Source organism: Taeniopygia guttata, chromosome 22 (assembly GCF_048771995.1).
Source record: "Taeniopygia guttata chromosome 22, bTaeGut7.mat, whole genome shotgun sequence".
NCBI classification, from domain to species: domain Eukaryota; kingdom Metazoa; phylum Chordata; class Aves; order Passeriformes; family Estrildidae; genus Taeniopygia; species Taeniopygia guttata.
The window spans coordinates 454,677-471,708 of record NC_133047.1 but is presented as its reverse complement, the minus strand read 5'-3'; the positions used below and the strand labels follow the sequence as shown (position 1 = coordinate 471,708).

The 17,032-nt window shown below is 53.0% G+C and overlaps 1 protein-coding gene across 1 annotated transcript; it reads right to left on the bottom strand.

Moving 5' to 3' along the window:
* Window positions 1-210: 210 nt before the first annotated feature.
* SFRP1 (secreted frizzled related protein 1) lies at window positions 211-15,229 on the bottom strand. Its single transcript, XM_002194603.6, has 3 exons — window positions 14,559-15,229; window positions 9,427-9,504; window positions 211-3,950 (listed from the first exon to the last, which is right to left on the bottom strand). Exons 1-3 carry the CDS (start codon window positions 15,091-15,093, stop codon window positions 3,628-3,630), a joined length of 936 nt encoding a protein of 311 aa, XP_002194639.2. The 5' UTR covers window positions 15,094-15,229; the 3' UTR covers window positions 211-3,627.
* Between the last annotated feature and the right edge of the window lie 1,803 nt (window positions 15,230-17,032).

The following is a 17,032-nucleotide window of genomic DNA, read 5'->3' as shown; positions in this document are numbered from 1 at the left end:
TAGCTGTTCTTCCCAGCAGAGGTCAAAGCAGAACACAGACTGCCAGCAATATTAAGAAATCAACCGAGGGATGGAAGATGCATTTTTGTATAGCATGAAAGAAAACTGTTATTTAGTTTGTAACTGAACTACAAACTGGAGGCCAGACAGGTGAAACTCAACAGAAAGAATGCTGGAGCAAAAAAGATAAACATGGCTGGGAGGATAAACTGAGTCACAAAAGGATCATATTTTATTTTAGGATTTAAGGTTCATACTTCAGACAAGCCCCAGCTGTAGCAAGCCCAAGTGTCACAGAGGTGGCACATCACCCCACAGCCCTCACCAGGGCAAAATGGAGGGTGTCTCCCAGCACAAAGTATGACTGAGCACTTATACACATGCTTGTAACTTAAACCAGAACTCATTATAACAATCAGCATCTGACATTCTAAAATGTAAAGTGTATCCGTGAACTGCACACACCCATCTCTGTTCTGGGAACACTACGCCAGACACATTGTGCCTGATTTAAGGAGACTTTTGTACTTTCTCATTTCAGTAAACATCTGTTTGCTCCACGTGACTCCACACAGGCACAATCCAGGATCTTGGGTACTTTCCCCATAGTTTTCACTTAGCCCACTTCAGGTCTTAGTTAGCTTTTCTTGTTGGAGAGCAGTATAGGAACTCTAAAGACAACAAAGGCACCCACATGCAGCAGTTTGACTGCGAGTCTCACTTTTTACATGACCAAAAAATCAGGAGTTGCCAGTTACAAGAAGCCAGTAAAGGAATTGATTCTGTAAATTTTCAGCAAACACACTGCCTAGCTTCCTGCATCTCTTCAAACTGACTGCTCTCACTTTTTTAATGACCACAAATGAACCAGCAGTGAAATGCAGAGCCAGATTCAGCCCAGGCCCTGAACTGCCCCAAGTCAGCAACAGTCCCAGGACCAGCTCTGAGCTGGGAAAAGCAGACCCCAAGCAGCAGCTCCACAGCACTGACCTTACCTGGTCTTGTGGTGACAACACCGTTGCAGCCAATGTCTCAGGCCAAGCGCATTGCAGAAAGAACTTGTTGCTTACCCCAAACTCTTAAACCTTCCCCTGCACTAAAGACACAGCTGGGGCTACAGCACATTCTCAGCAATTCCTCACCCATCGGTGGGTAAAAAAATCACTTTGATTAAAACCACCTGCAAGCTGCAGACAGGGCTGGCTGAAGCAGCAGGAGCTTCCCAGGAAGGGCACCTGCTCTCCCTGCAACCTGCGACAGCTGCTGCATGCCAGCGGGCATGCAATCACTGAATCATGGAATCAATAAGGTTGGAAAAAACCTCAAAGATCATTGAGTCCAACTGTTGGCTGAACACCACCATATCAACTAAACCAACGTACCACATCTAGTAATTTCTTGAAGCATTCTAGGGATGGTGACTCCACCGCTACCCTGGACAGCCTGTTGCAATGCCCTGGGACACTGACACCTCTAGGCCAGGCTCCCCCAGCACACACACAGCCAGTCATGCTGCAGCAGCCCCAAAAGGGTTGGGAAACAGCATCTTTATAAAAAGGCAGGTTGGGGGAATCATATTTAATGGATTAATTTGGCAATTTTAGCAGCAGCATTCTCTCTGCCACAGCCAACCAACCCTCTGCCATGCTGTGCTCAGGAAGGTGAGGCAGCGGGGACAGAGGGTCCCTGCCCCATCCCAGGGGGCTTTTAGGGGTACTGTGGGCACTCACAGAGAGCCACACTTTCAGCTCATCATGTCCTGACTCCATTCCCCACACGGCTGGATTTGTCAGCCCTCTCCATCATTTCACCTCATCAATCTGTGATGTTAAAGCCCATGGTTTATTTATTTCTTTACTTCACTAATAAAGCACATTATCTACAATGATTAATTTTGCAATAAAGAAACAACACTACTACAAATGGTGGTCTAAGGCAACCTAAGGGGACTCTACAAAGTTCATATCCTAAATCCATCTCTCTGTTAGCTGTGAAACATCATTCCTCAGAGTACTTAGCTTGTTAATTAATTATTCTACAACCAAGTCCATGGCTCTGCCCCCATGTGGGAAATAAGCACCACTCCCAAGCCAAGGAATAATTAATTTCGAAGTTTTGAGGGGGTTTGGTTCAAACCTCAAAAATGAGGATTCATTGTTTCACTTAACTGTGATACAACAGGATTATCTCAGACATCAGATATTCATTCTCTTAGAGTATTGGTGATGGATGAGAATACTAAATGGAAGGAGGAAGGATAATGAATACGGAGTGGCACGGGTCTATGAAAAAGAGAACCAGTCCAATTAACAGAATAATGAATTTCAGCTTGGTCAATAAATGTAATCATTTGGGTAAGATATTCTTCGTCTTTCATAAACTATTTGAAATCATACAAACATGACATTTCAATTAGGGTAAAAAAGACATAATGATAGAGAGCCAAGTTGTCATAGATCGAACAGAGAAAACTCCAGACTGATGGGTCCCACAGCGAAGAGGGGAAGGCAGAGACGATACATTCCCTGTAGTGCTCCTGTAGTGCTCTGCAGGGAAAAGTCCTTGGCCTTCTGCACTCTGGTACTTTGCCAGCAGCCTAGAGGAACTATAAAAACATCACTGGTAAAGTGAGGAAGTGACACAAGCTGGAGGAACTGGCCATGAGTTCCCCCCAGCCAAAGCCCCAGGCAGGCCAACAACTGAACCTTTGCTCGGGCTTAAAATGGAATGACAGGTCTGGGCACCAGCAGCTCAGACCACCTGTGCACAGAAACTGCCACACGCAGGTGGGGGATCTCAGCTGGACACTGCTGAGACAGGGGCTTGCACAAGGCCAAAGGCACAGGTGAGGCAGAGAGCCCCCTCTGCCCCTGCTCCTTACGCCAGAGCACCAACACACTGGGCACAGTGCGGAGACTCAAAGGGTGCAGCACAGCACTGGGCAGAAGGGGCTCAGCTGGCAGAGCAGATGCCATGGCAGGCACCCAGGGAGACATTACAGGAGATGCTGGTAAGGGAGGGCTCCAGCCCAACAAGGCACCACAAGGAATCAGGGTTAAAGCTTAAACTAAGCAGGTTAAGACTATAATGGGGTATTTTTTACAGTGAGGACAATTAGCTATTAGGAATTCTTATCAGAGGTTGTAATGGGTTCTCCACTACTCATTTATTAACTTTGATCATGAAGATAGGATCTCTGTCTAATCAGCCAGCTCTGGTTCATACAGGAATTCAGGGCAATCCTGCAGCCTTGAAGACAGGAGTGACGTGGTCATAAGGGCCCTTTCTGCAAGCATGCAAGCTCTTAACATCACTCACACCACTCTGCTTGCCCTCTTTACCTGACAGCTGCTATTTCAAAGGTTGCACATATCTGTACAATAACAGGTCTTTAGACAATGCAGACGTAAATCAAGTGTGACCTCAGCGACTGCTTGGAGCACATGCAGCGCGTGCCCAGGCGATTAGGCCAAGGATGTGGGAGGGCTGAGATCAGTGAGGGAACTCTGAGGAGCAGGATGGAGGAGCAGGAGGGCTGGGCTCCAGCATCCCTGCTGCAGAGCAGCGAGGCCGAGCCGCCCTGCCCAGCTGCGCAGGTCCCAGCCGGCTCTCCCGCCAGCCACCACATCACTTGAAAATGGACGGAAACGTCGGGCAGTCGGGTGATTTCATCTTCTTCATAAACTTCTTGAACTCTTTGTTCTTCTTGTCCCACTTGTAGATGGCTGTCAACAGGTACTGGGTCTTCACCTGGCGGCCCATGATGAGGAAGTAGTGGCTGAGGTTGTCCAGCTGATGGCAGGGACAGTCTGCCCCATTTTTTAGGAACAGCACTAGCTTCTTCAGGTTCTTCTTCCGTATGGGCCCCAGCTTCAATGCCTTCCTCTTCCGTGGAATGATCATCTTGTCCCCATTCTCCTTCTTCACCTCCTTTATGGTCATCTTAAGAGCTGCAAAACAAGACAGGAGAGGGGAAAACCGGAACTCCTAAGCAGCCTTCACCGGCTCAAAGCCTCTGCTAAGTGAGGCTGAGGGGGCAGCAGTGCCGTGGCCCCAGGACAGCAGCAATGCCTTGTCCCACTGCAGACACACAGTGCCCTGCTCCACTCCTGCATTCCTGTCCTCCCTACTCTGCTCCTGAATACTCCTGCTTCATGTATGACACTCATACCCTTGCACCTGAGGTGGAGCTGCCCCATGCCCAGAAGAGCACCAAGGTAATGCAGTGACATCTTTGTTCCCCTTCCTGCAGCAAAGCACCCAGCACTTTCCATCTGAGAGGGGACTTGTTCAGCTGCCAAGCACAAATGTTAACTGAGTAAATTAGGTGGCTTCCCTGCTCTAGAGGCATGGAGAGACTCTTGAAAGGATCATTTAAAAGGTCAATTTGGCTTCTCAAGCATTTGTTTGCAGTCACACCAGCCCTCAGGTGCCTGTGAAACAAGTTTCCAAGCACTGTATGTCCCTTCATCAGAGCTGTGGAGATCCTGGTATGCAGTCATGTGTCTGCACCTTCCCTGAGTTGGTCTGATACAACTTCCATGAAAAATACTCTCCCCTCTTTGGGTTCAGCATTTTCCTGAGTTAATCGCAATACCCCCACCCTAAAAAATAAAGAAAAAGGTTTTTTGCCATGACCATGAAGAGGAATTTTGCATACATGGGAAAAATGATGAAAATGTGTTGTATATTAAAACATCATTTCAATGCCATTTGGCTCTGCCTCATTTTTGGGGAAAAGCACATATAGACTAAAATTGCTAACATATTTTCATCATTTGGGAGTTTACTTCAGAGCTGCAGATAACTAGTGCTCAGAGAGGTGATTGGTTGGCTGCTGTCCCACCTCATTAGAGTCTCAGGGCACTTGCAGGCAGTCCACAAGAACCTCTGACTCTGGCAGGGAGATGGGTCCTCACAGCACCATTCCTTGAAGCCCTGCTCTGCTGGAACATGCAGCAGTGAACACGTGCTGCTTCCTGGACAGGAGCATGGCTCACTGTTCCAGATGCAGATGGCAGCAGGACAGCAGGATGATAATCCCAAGCAGACAGCAGAGACACAGTATCACCCTCGTGCTCCCAGCCACTACCCCGGTAACAGGAGAAATGGTGTTTGTCTGCCCCTGTGCCAAAAACATCCCTTAGGGTTGCCAAGAGTCCTGTCATGTTACGTTGCTATTGTATAAGAAATTAATCTAGGACTGGAAACCTAAGAGAAATTCTCATTCCATCTGTTTTCCAAATTCAGGAGCTAAAGAAACTCCAGCTTTAAGGAGCTAAAGATGCTGAACCATATCAGTTTGCAATAGATCTGGAAAACAAAGTAAGTAGTTTTCAAGAAGCTCTAAGCTGCATGACATCAACTGGGCAGCAGTAGCAGCAACACCCCTCAATGTCAGCCTCACTTCCTTTACTCATGCTGACTGGAGCCCTTGCACTAAGCACAGAGGTGGCCAGGGCAGGAGGGATGGCAAAGCATCACAACATCACAGTAGGAGACTTTTGCAAAATGGCTTGTTTGCTTCGCTGAGATCACTGCAAAATTGGATCCTTTTTGCTAGAGGAAGAAAAGTGGAGCTAGTGGAAGTGCTGATCTACTCCAGGTATCATATACCATGGAAGACAAAAAAGGCCTGATAATCCTGTGCTGTGGGAGCTTGCAGCTACTCCCTTCCCTGCACACAGCAGTTTGTGAGCCAGCAATGCAGGTTCATGGGAGCTGCCCAGGGGAACCATAAATCCAGATGTAAACCAAAACCTCATCCAGACCTTGCTCATGCAGAGCAGCACACAGAGCCAAGATGGCAAGGGGGATGAAGGAGGAGGCTGACCAGGGGTGCAAATAGTTTGTGTCAGGCTTTGTTCTTCCCAGCAGCAATGTCCTCATAAGCAGCAAGAGCCTGCAGTGCTGCCCAGGTAAACACAGCCTGGCTCATAGACCACCAAGCTTCATCTGCCTTTGGCTGCAGGCTGAGCAGTCACACAAGCATGATGATCTCTGCTCAGCCCTCATTCCTCTTCGGTGACCTGGCTCCCCAAATTCCTCTTGTTCACTCAATTGCTCCACATTCCCTAAGTTCCAACCCACATTCCAGGTGAGATTCCCAGGCCAGACACACAGCCTTGGCATGAACACCAGAAAAGTGGTGCCCAAGGATACATTCATTCGAGTGCTTATCCCACTCTAAGAGCTCGCCACCACGCAGTGGGAGGCAGCCTCCAACTTCTGGCTTTCCTAGAACATGGCATTTGGTGGGGGGACGTGGTGCTGCAGGTGCCCAGCGCTGGGAATGCCGCTGCAGCAGGCACAAGGCTTGAGTGGGATGCTTTGAGTCTTGGCTCCAGGACCCAGCTGAGCTGCCAAAGCAAACGGCTTCCTCACTGGGAACCTTGGCCTTTCCACTGCCCCATGCCACACCAAATCTGTCTCGGCACCAAGTGCGCCAGAATGGCCCCTGAGATCCCAGGACACATGTGCTCAGATAGATTTAATCTTCAGCTGACCCCAGGAGAGTTATCCACAGCAGGAGCACGTGCCACCTTTCCAATCCAGCAGCTGCACTGTGGGAGCTGCTGCAGCATCAGCTGTGGCACTGGTGGCAACACTGGCCCCTGCCACTCTGCATGGCACAGCAGCCTAAGGGGGCTGCAGGATCAACATGCCACCCACAAGCCCTTCTTACCAATTACTTTCATGGGACACACACATGTTCCAGCACAACCTTCTCCAAGGACAGCACTGTACCAGGCTAGTCACCAGCTGAGAGCAGAAGCCCCTGTGCCCTGCTCACAAGATACTACCATGCACCACTAGTGTTCCCCACCATCACCTCCACCCCTCTTTTCCAGCACAGGACTAGGATCCTGTCTCTGCTGTTCTCCTGCCTGCATGGGCACGGGCCCCGCTCCAGCACCTCATGTGCAGCAAAAGGAAGGGAGAGAGAAGGGAAAGCTTCACTGTTCCTTCAGCCTCATTTTTCCTTCCTTTAGAAATCACTGAGAAGGAAGAAACCTGCCAGAAGACCCATTAGGGCTGTAACAGGAGAAGGCTGCAGGCAAGGACCTGTCAGTCACAGAGAAAAAATAAACAGCACGTATTGATTGTTCTGCAGTCCCCAGTGCCACAGAGCCCGTTCAGCAGGATCCCCTCAGACCCCAGAGAAAGGGCAGAAACAATAAATAAAATCACTAAGAGAAACAGAGCGTGGAATGAACTCCTGGAGTAAGAAACAAGCACTGGCTGCAGCCCAGGGCAGCTGGGGGAGGCAGCTGTGGGGGCACTGGAGGCCGATCTCATGCTTCCATCACTGCCTCAGCACACCAGCACTACACTAAAATCTGCACCGCAATTACCCCCAAGTACCTGATCAGCCCCCTGTGCTGCTCTGTGCTCAAGCCAGGGTTCTGGCACCCCTCACTGACATCCACCCCAGAGCTGTCTTATTCTCAGAGGAACAGCCAAGCTGCCTCAAAGCAGCATCCTAGAGTCCACATTCATCCTTGCTCAAAAGCGAACCCAGAGTTCTGCTGGACCATGAAGCTGGCAGTCTCCCTCTGACCCCCAGCATCTTGTCCAACATCCTTCCCTGCTTTGTCTTTAGTTTGTGTTCACAGCTCACTGCAGCTCTTTTCCTGCACTGTACTCTAGGCTGACACCCAGGGCTGCTGCACAGCCACTTCCTACCTGGCACAGCCACACATCTGTGGTGGGCAAAGTGGCTCTCACCTCTTTTCTGTACCAAGCTGCTGGGATGTAAGAGAAAACCTGCAATAATGACACAGCAGGAATCAGTGCAAGACCTACCAACAGCTGCCCCATGCAGTACATGATAGTTTAAACATTTATTGTACATGTCTGGCTTTGATGAGGATCTGTAGCCTGTCAGCTGCCAGTGTTTACCTTGGTGGACATGCATGAGAAAACTCAGTCTGAAGGTTTAGGAGTTTATAATAGTGCCAGATAAACAGCTTTCCTTGAGAAATCACCCCATGACAGTAACCCCTCAAGGCTAAACAAAGATCCAAGGGCCATATACTGTGCTTTGGGAAAACTTCCTGAAGCCGATGCCTCCTCCACTGAGAGTCCTTCTCACCTCTACATTGCCTTCCCTCACAGGGCACAGGTGGGACCTGCATTGCATCCTTCCCCATGTTCCTGCTTCCCAGCTGGCTACAGATAGACCCCTTCTGCCAGGAAATAATTCCATCCTTTGGACACTGTCACCACGTCTTTCCCAGTAACAACTTAACACTGTGGGCAGGTCACTGTCCCAAGCTGCTCTGCTGAGGCGGGGAATTCCTCTGGTTTGGCCTCTGCTCCCTGTTGTAGAACTGTCCCAGTGCACGGGAGGATATTTAGAGCAGAAGCTGATGACAAGCATGCAGTTAAGTTTGTATTTCCCTTCCCAGCACTCGCTTACCAGCAGGCCACCCCCTTGGCTCACTCCTTGCACACCTCTGGCACGGGGACAGGTATTGCAGTGACCCACCAGCACCGGATCCCCTGCTGCCACTGGCCAATGCCTCTCGCTCCTTCTCTGGGATGAAGGCCCCTCAATCCCTGGACTGGGCAATGCCTCTGCATCACTGCAAGCCCAGGCAGGAAGCTCCCATCCAAACCAGTTGTGCTGATCCCAGAGGCTGTTTCTCCCTCCCCACCATCTCTCCCTGTATGTGTGATGAGGCAGGGGAAGCTCTGATTCAGCTCCCATGGCCTGCCCAGAGCAGAGCTCTGAGCACTCGCACCTCCCACTCCCCAGCCAGGCCAAGCACTGAATGTCTGCTTCCATTCCCTAGCCAAGCCAGAAGTATGCACATTCCTGAAAAACTATTACATGGGTGTTCCTGTTGATGCTTTTCCCTGTTAGAAAAAAGTCTGCACTGAACTTAAGACTTCTGGCATACCAAATCTGCAGGACAGTCGAGAATTCATTTCCAGCAAAAAGGGTAACACACCAGCATGCAGAGCATGTTTGAGTTTGCATAAGCACGCTCCAGTACAGGGCACATTCAAGTGCTAATCCCCCAGGAATGCACACCTTGTTCAATATGCCTTTAATAATCTTCCGGGAAAGTTACATGCACAAGCAAGGATATCAAAACCAGTTAATTCTGGGTTTGATCTGAGAAAGCTAATACATTTCCTTGTGATAAGATTTTTTTCTAAATGAGGTTCAGTTTACTATTGATTGTCTCACTCTCTCACTCATTTAGGACAAAGCCTTCAAGCAGCTTTGCATTTTTTAACAAAGTCCACCTCTGCATACCCACACTGACATCTAGAGGCACACGTGCCTGGCCTTGGGGACAGATCACAGCACCACCACTGGCAGGGAATTGTGGCAGCTCCAATCTAGCCACACAGGAGTCATGCTGCCCATGACCAGCTGGGAAGCCTCCCCGTGCCTAGAGTGCTCCTTCTTACCAAACTCGCTGGCACACAGGTGCTCCACAATGGCCTCTGACTTCATCTCATTGTCACAAGGGGGACACACAGTCGTTCCTGGCAAGAGAAAAGAAGTGAAGACAGTTGAGAGGTGGCAAGAAGCCAGCAGAAGTAGTACCGCAGAGACAGACTGCCCATGCTGTCAGACCTGGATCACCCTCGAGCGGGATCCATGCCCATGCACCCTGCCACAAGCTCCCAGCTCCCAGAAGTGTGGGACAACACTGTTGGGTGCAAGGAACCATCCACTGGCTTACAGGGCCATAGGCAGCCTGCTGCCAGCCCCACTCCAATACTGTCAGTGGCCCCAAGGCCAGGCACAGGCAGCTGCTAAGAGCAAAAGGACAGCACTGGCAAAGAAAGGCGTTCTCAGGGCCAGGCACTCAGCTGAGGGAAGATGCTTGCCAAGGAGCATGGCCCATAGCCTGCTGACATTCCCTCCCCACTGCATGCCAAGGCAGGCACACAATGCCGGAACCCCAGCACAGCAGGAGGATGCTGCCCAGAGATGGCTCAAGTGCCAAGGTGCTACCCTGGTGCCAGGCAAAGGGCTTCAGGACTGGGACAGCCCAGTTTAGTTGAGTGCTCCCCTCAGTCCTGGGGACCATGCCACAGACTGCCCAGGCAGTGCTCAGGAAGCCCCTCACTACCCTCACTACTGCCCTGTCCCAGAGCCCCGCTGGTTGGGGGTGGACCAGCAAAGCTCTTGTGGATGCTGCCACCACCAAGAGTGGTCATCCTCTCTTTTGTTTTGAGCCCAGGGCAGCCTCATGGCTCCAGCAGAGCAAAGCCACCTCTGTTTCTCAGCTGCTGGCAGTGGCCGACATCTGCCTCCTGGGAAATGCCAGCCCAGGGGACTTCACTGGGATCTATCCTGAGAGGAAATCTCACTTCACCCAGAGAATAAGAATCTGTTTCCAGGTCTTCATCTGCAGTTGGAGCAGACCACCCAGGAGCACAGATGTAGACTTGAGCTACTGGCAGATGAATTTATTGAGCTGGGAGATGCTGCTTGTTCCTGGTCCAGCAAGACGAAGGGCTCTTCCCACACAAGGGAGTTATTCTCAGGGACAGCTCTGCAGCAAAACATCTGCCAGTCCCTGCATGTAAACAGAGCACTCATGGCCTTCCAGCCCTCAGCCTGGCCAGCAATCCCGCAGCATTGCTGGACTGAAAAAGCAGAGAGGTGTCTCAGAAACGGGTGCAGAGCCAGCACAGCTGGCGAGGGAGGCACAGCCACGACCATAGTGTCGTGTCTCCTCAGCCACACATGCCCCACGGGGATTCAGGCCAGACATTTGTTTTCCATGGCTTGTTCTTTCCCTGTCACCACCGCCAAATCTTTTCTGTGCCAAATGCTAATTCCTGGGGACATGCACCATGACTTTATTAATCACACATGCAGAGCAATCGGCCTTCTGCTTGCTCCTGTGTGCAAGTCACAAGTCAGCCTTCACAGCACCAACAGCCACATCCACAGTCCCACACTCTGTACCTCTGAGAGCTGTCCATCACCTGGGTAACCTCTTCTTCCAGAACCCCAGTATGAAACTGCCACTGTCACCATCTCACTCAGAGTGACACAGGCAGAAGCCAGCCTTTGGAGATATGATGACATCCACAGTCAGCATATTTCTTTCCAGGCTGCACATTTAATGTGCTCATAACAAGGGAGAGAGGGTACTCACAGGAAGGTGGCACAGACCCAGCCCTCCATCTGCTGCACAGACAGGAGTTCATCACTGTGCTGGGAACCACTGTCAGGAACAAGCAGGGTACCTGCCATGCCAAGCACTTCAATCTGCCTCAGCAGCTGAAGTGCACATAAGGAGGCTGACCAAGCCTACACCAGCCAGACAAACATAAAAGCCACCGCTGCATCCACTCTATAAGCTATCCAGGCAACCAATTAAAATAGAAGAAAAAAGCAAACAAAAATGGAAAATGAGACTCATTGTTCTCTGGTGCACATTCAGGCTTTGCCCTAGTTATGTTCCAGCAGCCCCTGAACAGGCTGTAATACACCCAAGGTGGCCAAGACCCCTGCCTTGCTGCACTAGGGCCAACAGCCATCCTGTGGGCTGGACCTGGCAGCCCCTGGGTAGCCCCTTCTACAGGCAGAAGCTTCACTTATGCACAAGCTCCCTGCCCTAATCAATAACCTTGATCAGGTTGCTCAGAGTCCCACCAAACCTGACCATGAATGTTTCCAAGGATGGGGCATCCACCATGTTTCTAGATAATCTGTGCCACTGTTTTACAACCCTCACTGCAAAAAACTTCCTCCTTATATCCAGTCTAAATCAATCCATCCTCCAGTCCTGCTTCCTGCAGCCCTTTCACAGCACAACAGGACTACTGGAGACATTGTCCCCTGTCAATGGGAAGAAATATTGTCCTCTGCTGTGGATCACCACATCACACTACATTCAGGAACACAGATGCTGGGGGTCCAGCCAGCTTCTGCACAGCTCTGTGCCCCAGGAAAACTGCTGTTCTGTGGAGTCACAGCTACCCCAAAACTGCAAGCTCTCCCATCCCTCCTGAGGCACTGCAGCAGACATCTCCAGCCCACCTTTGGGGCCCACTGCAGATTGGCTGGGGCCCATCTGCTGTAGCTGACTCCAAGCACAATCTCAGCCAGCCTCCAGCTCACTTGTTCCCCGCTGACCATTTTCCAATGCTTGACTGTAGAGCCAGCTTACTCCAGGGGCAAGAGAAGGAATGTGTAATGCTGTATTAATCTGCAACTCCCCTGATGCATCCTGTGGGCCTGCAGGCTTTACTGCCTGTGCTTAAGGAGAAAGGAATTCAGCAGGTCAGCTCTTTGAGAGGCAGAAACAAATTCCAATTTCAAGGTGTTAATGGGGAAAAATACTGAAAGGGTTTGTTCTTATTAGTACCAAGAGAAAAGGGGGAACACTGCTTGGTTCTGACCCTCTTTGAATCAACAGGAAACACCCCTGTGCCCAAAGCAAAGGGACTCCAGGAGTTGGTGCTGACAGAAAACACAGACAAACCATGGGCAGGGTGCACATAGCAGAACCCAGGCAGACAAGTACCCAGGCAGCACAGGGACAAGGACTGAGCTGCAGATCACCATGACTTGACATCTGCAGGAGGTAGCAACACCAGAGCCAAAGTAATGGGTGCCTTATGGGCCACTAATAAAGCCTCTGTGGCATGCAGGACATCCAGTGGTGTTGGTTCACATCACACCAGTGGTTGCAATTAACTTGGAGTTTGCTTTTTTTCACTCCAAACTGTTTGAGGCACAAGAAGAAAGCAGTAATGCCCCACCCCACTGCTGCCGTCAAGACAGGTCCAAAAGGTGAAGAGAAAGTCGTTAAACTACTCAGTGGAAAACCTGTCAGATGCTGCTCATTTACAAGACTGTTCCCAGGTCTTGGCTCATTAATGCCTGTAAAATGAATGACCTGCACACAGCTCAGATTATTTCAGACCCTGGAAGGGGCAGCTCAGACCCAGCTGTCCCAGGAGCATGCTTGGCTGCAGGTCCCTGGGGAAATAAAAGCAACCTTTGTACCTGCAACATGGAACATGGCTGCGGTCTTGACCAAGGGTCCAGGTTCACATAAGACATATTAATTTAGAGCATTCCTGGAAAACAACAAGGTTTCTCCAGCAGTCACATGAGGAACGGCAAGCCACGACAAGGAAGCCAGTATGGCTGTGCTGCCATCACCGAGTAGGGAGAGGCTGGTCCATGACAAGGAGATCAGCCAGAGCTCAGCCCCCCAGTTCCCCCCTGGCACTGGAACAAACTTCACATTCTATCTGCCTCTGGATGTCACTGAGCTGTGACACGGGCTCCTGTGTACAGCTCCTCTGGGTACTGAGCTCGGGTGTCCCCCTGTGGCTGCCATCCCACAGTCCCTGTGCCACTGCTGTGCACTGCCCTCCGCACGCCCTGCACAGCTCCTGGAGACATCCCAGTGTCACCCCTCTGCTGCAGGATGCACTCCGCTCCTGCCCTGTATCAGAACGGCTCTCTGAAGTATGAGTCCTTTCAAGATGGGCAGGATGACATTGCACAGTCCTCCTCGGCTGGGTTACTTCTCCCAGTCAAGAACCAATACAGATTTTGTTTGTACAAAAGCTGCAGAGGTACAGGTAACTGCAAAGGGCAGACGAGCTCTGACACAGCACAGAAGCCACGGAAACCATTCAGCCCCGTCCCCGCCCGTGCTTCTCCGGAGCGCCGGCACTATGCTCCCGTGGAATCAGGAGTGACAATTCCCTTTAATGACGGTCTGCTGCCCAAAAAGCACTGCACTCTCTTACAGCCCTCTCGCATCTCTCTCTACAAACATTCCTCCGGTCAGCCTTTCACAGCGCTCCAATAGCAAACACCAGTGACACCAGGATATTTATTTATTTTCAAGTTTCCAGCAACAAGCCAATCTCACTGCAACTTGAACAAGCCAGTCTGCCACCACAGAAACGTGCTGCATGCAATGGAAACAAACACGAACTGCGTTCACTTTCCCTAGTTGTTTTTGGGCAGGTTCCTTGCTCCCTCTCTAGCCCACAGCCCACCCGAAGCCAGGGCTGGATCTCCACTGCACGCCCAGCCACCAGCTGCCCAGCCTCTTGCCCTAGGAGTGCACTGGACGTGGAGGATCCTGCCAAGACTGCTGTCACTGTTGGCTCCAGTCAGCCAGCACTTTCTGCAGTGGAGACCACACACCCTCCTACTGCCCAGAGCAGCCCTGCAGGAGTCTGGCTCCAGAGCAGAACCAGGACAGTGCAGTATCTGAGGACGCAGGGTCACACCTTGGTCCATCAGGGCTGGAGCCCAGCCCCAGCGCAGGAATCAGAACAGGCACAACCCCACCATGTTCCCAACAGCCTGTCCCAAGGCTTCGGGATAGGGATGAGGAGCTGGCAGGGCATCCTACCTTCTTTGCAACAGGAGGGCAGAGAGAGTGCTCAGAGGCTGGAGGAGGGCTGCTGCCAAGAGTTCAGGTGAGCCTCCTCCTGCCACGAGAACCACTTCAGTCCCGTGTGGCCCCTCCTGGGCCAACACCTGCCCTGTCAGCTCAGGGAGGAGTGCCAGGAGCAAGGCTGCAGCACGAGCCATGCCTTACCTTTGGGCCTGGAGACTTCGGTGGCATTGGGAGCTGTCATAGCAATGCAGACGTCATCCTGGGGAAACTGGTCACACTTGAGCATCTCTGGCCAGAAGAAGCCAAAGAACTGCATGACAGGCTCACAGGAGTCACGCACAGCCTCGCAGAGCCAGCGGCAGGGGTAGACCGGGCGATCCAGGCAGACGGGGGCAAAGAGGGAGCAGAGGAAGACCTGGGTACCCATATGGCAATTCTTGTTGAGAAGTGGCACCCAGCTGCTCGCCTGGTGCTTCACCTCGGCCATGGTCTCGTGGTCCAGCAGGTTGGGCAGCACCATCTTGTCGTAGCCCACGCTGTGGCAAAGACGCAGGTCGGCAGGGATGGCCACACACTGGTGGGGTTTGGCGTAAAAGCGCCCTCCGGGGTAAGGGCCCAGGTCTGACTGGTAGCTGACATAGTCGTACTCGCTGGCCACGCCGCAGGCCAGCAGCCCGGCGGCCACCGACACCAAGGCACGCAGGGCGGCCCCGCCGGGCCCCCTCACGCAGCCCATCGCGGCGACCCGCCGACGGTGGCCCCGACAGCACCGCACGCCGCTCCCCGCCGGGCGCCCGCTGCCGGCGGCCGCCCCTGGGGACTCTCCTCGCACCCCCGCCGCTGCCCCCAGCCGCTCCCCTCGCCCGCTGCCCCCAGAGCCCCACAGAGCCCCGCCGCCCGCCCGCCCTCCTCCTCCCGCCGCCCGGCCCCGGCCCCGGCCCCGGCCCCGGCCCCGGCCCCGGCCCGGCCCCGCTCTGGCCGCGCTCCGGCCGCGCCGCGGGTTTGTGAGCCCGCGGCAGCCAATCAGCGCCGCGCCGCCCGCCGCGCGCTCGCCCGCCGCTGTCAATCAGCGGCCGCAGGAGCCAATCCCGCCCCGCTCCGCCCCGCCCGGCCCCGCCCCGCCCCGCCCGGCGCGGCCCCGACGGCGCCGCAGCCCGGCCCGGCCCGGCTCGGCTCGGCTCGGCTCGGCTCGGCTCGGCTCGGCTCGGCTCGGCCCGGCCCGGCCCGGCCCGGCCCGGCTCGGCTCGGCTCGGCTCGGCTCGGCTCGGCTCGGCTCGGCACGGCTCGGCTCGGCACGGCTCGGCCCGGCTCGGCTCGGTTCGGCTCGGCTCGGCTCGGCTCGGTTCCGCTCGGCTCGGCTCGCCTCAGCTCGCCCCGGCTCGGCTCGGCTCGCCCCGGCTCGGCTCGGCTCGGCCTGGCACGGCCCGGCTCTGCGCCACCTGCAGACTGAGAGCCCCCCCAGCCCGGTCCGGCCCGGCCCGAGGCAGCTCGGGGGTACCCAGAGACCCGCCCCGGGCCGCTGGAGGGTGTGAGCTCGCCCCGCAGCACCACCGGGCTGCATCCCCGGTGAGCGGCCCGAAGCCCCCGGAGCCGTTGTCGGTCTCTTAAGCCGGGGCAGCTCTGGGAGGTCCCGGCTCTCCCGAGTGGCTGTTTCAGCCGAGAGTTTGGAAATATTTCTGTGAAGCTGTACTGGACCGTGCAGGATTCATTTCCCAGTTGACAAATTCCAACAGAAACTGTGACACTGGGGAAAAAAAAAAAAAAAAAAAAAAAAGAAAAACAACGACTAAACAAAAAACAGGAGAGAGAAAGGGGGCCTGTTCCATAAAGGGTACCGTGTTCCAGATGCGTATTCCCTATTCCTCCAGCTGCACCAACCCCTCACCACCCTTACCTTGCTGTGCTCCTCAGGGTTTGCAGGGTCTCGCTGCCCTCCAAAGCCGGAGCTGGGTACCTGGAGGCTGTGGGGCTGCCCAGATCCAGCACAGGTCAGCAGTCCCGTAGGGCAGAGCAGGGTGGCCCTTGGTGCAGGCCAGCCAGGAGAACATATCTCGGTCCTTGTGCACAACATCTGAGCAGCTCTGCCTCTGTGTGCCTGGAGTGCACTGAACTCTCTCCTCTGGAATCCTTCAAAGCTCCCTTTCCTGCTGCTGCTTTGCTCTCAAACAACTTGTACTACTTAAAACAGGAACTACACCTCATTGAGAGGTAAAGGGAAGAGGCTCTGCAGCCTGGAAGCCTGAAAGAGCCACTTTCACCTGAAGGTCAGCATAACAGAGCAGCCAGTTAGCACCACTAATGAAGTGAAAAATGTAGCGGTAAACAAGGGACCCAGAGTAAAAGAGGCAGCTGGATGGAGCAGGCCCTCTCCTGCTACTTGGGCTCAGGAAATGATGGCAAAGCACTGATCACTGCTTGTACCAAGAAACAGCTGCAAAATGGACTTCACATTCCTTGAGAAATTCTAACAGTATAAAATCTGCTTTTACCAAAACTAGTTTAGAAACACTGAAACATCTCATTTTGAGAATTTAGAAAATAGTGCTGTGTCCCAGGAAACAAGTGTAATGTGGAACAGGGCACTGATCTGCTGAAAGATTTATTCAGGCATCCTGATTTGCACCCAGATGTTACGTCCGTGGGCACAAGTGTCTGTTTGGGAACCAAACTGTGCC

Coding starts and splice junctions, on each gene's coding strand:
- SFRP1 (XM_002194603.6), bottom strand. CDS start 15,093: ATGGGCTGCGTGAGGGGGCCCGGCGGGGCCGCCCTGCGTGCCTTGGTG. Junction 9,505..14,558: donor CGAAGTCTCCAGGCCCAAAG/GTAAGGCATGGC, acceptor TTCTCTTGCCAG/GAACGACTGTGTGTCCCCCT. Junction 3,951..9,426: donor CCTGTGTGCCAGCGAGTTTG/GTAAGAAGGAGC, acceptor CTTGTTTTGCAG/CTCTTAAGATGACCATAAAG.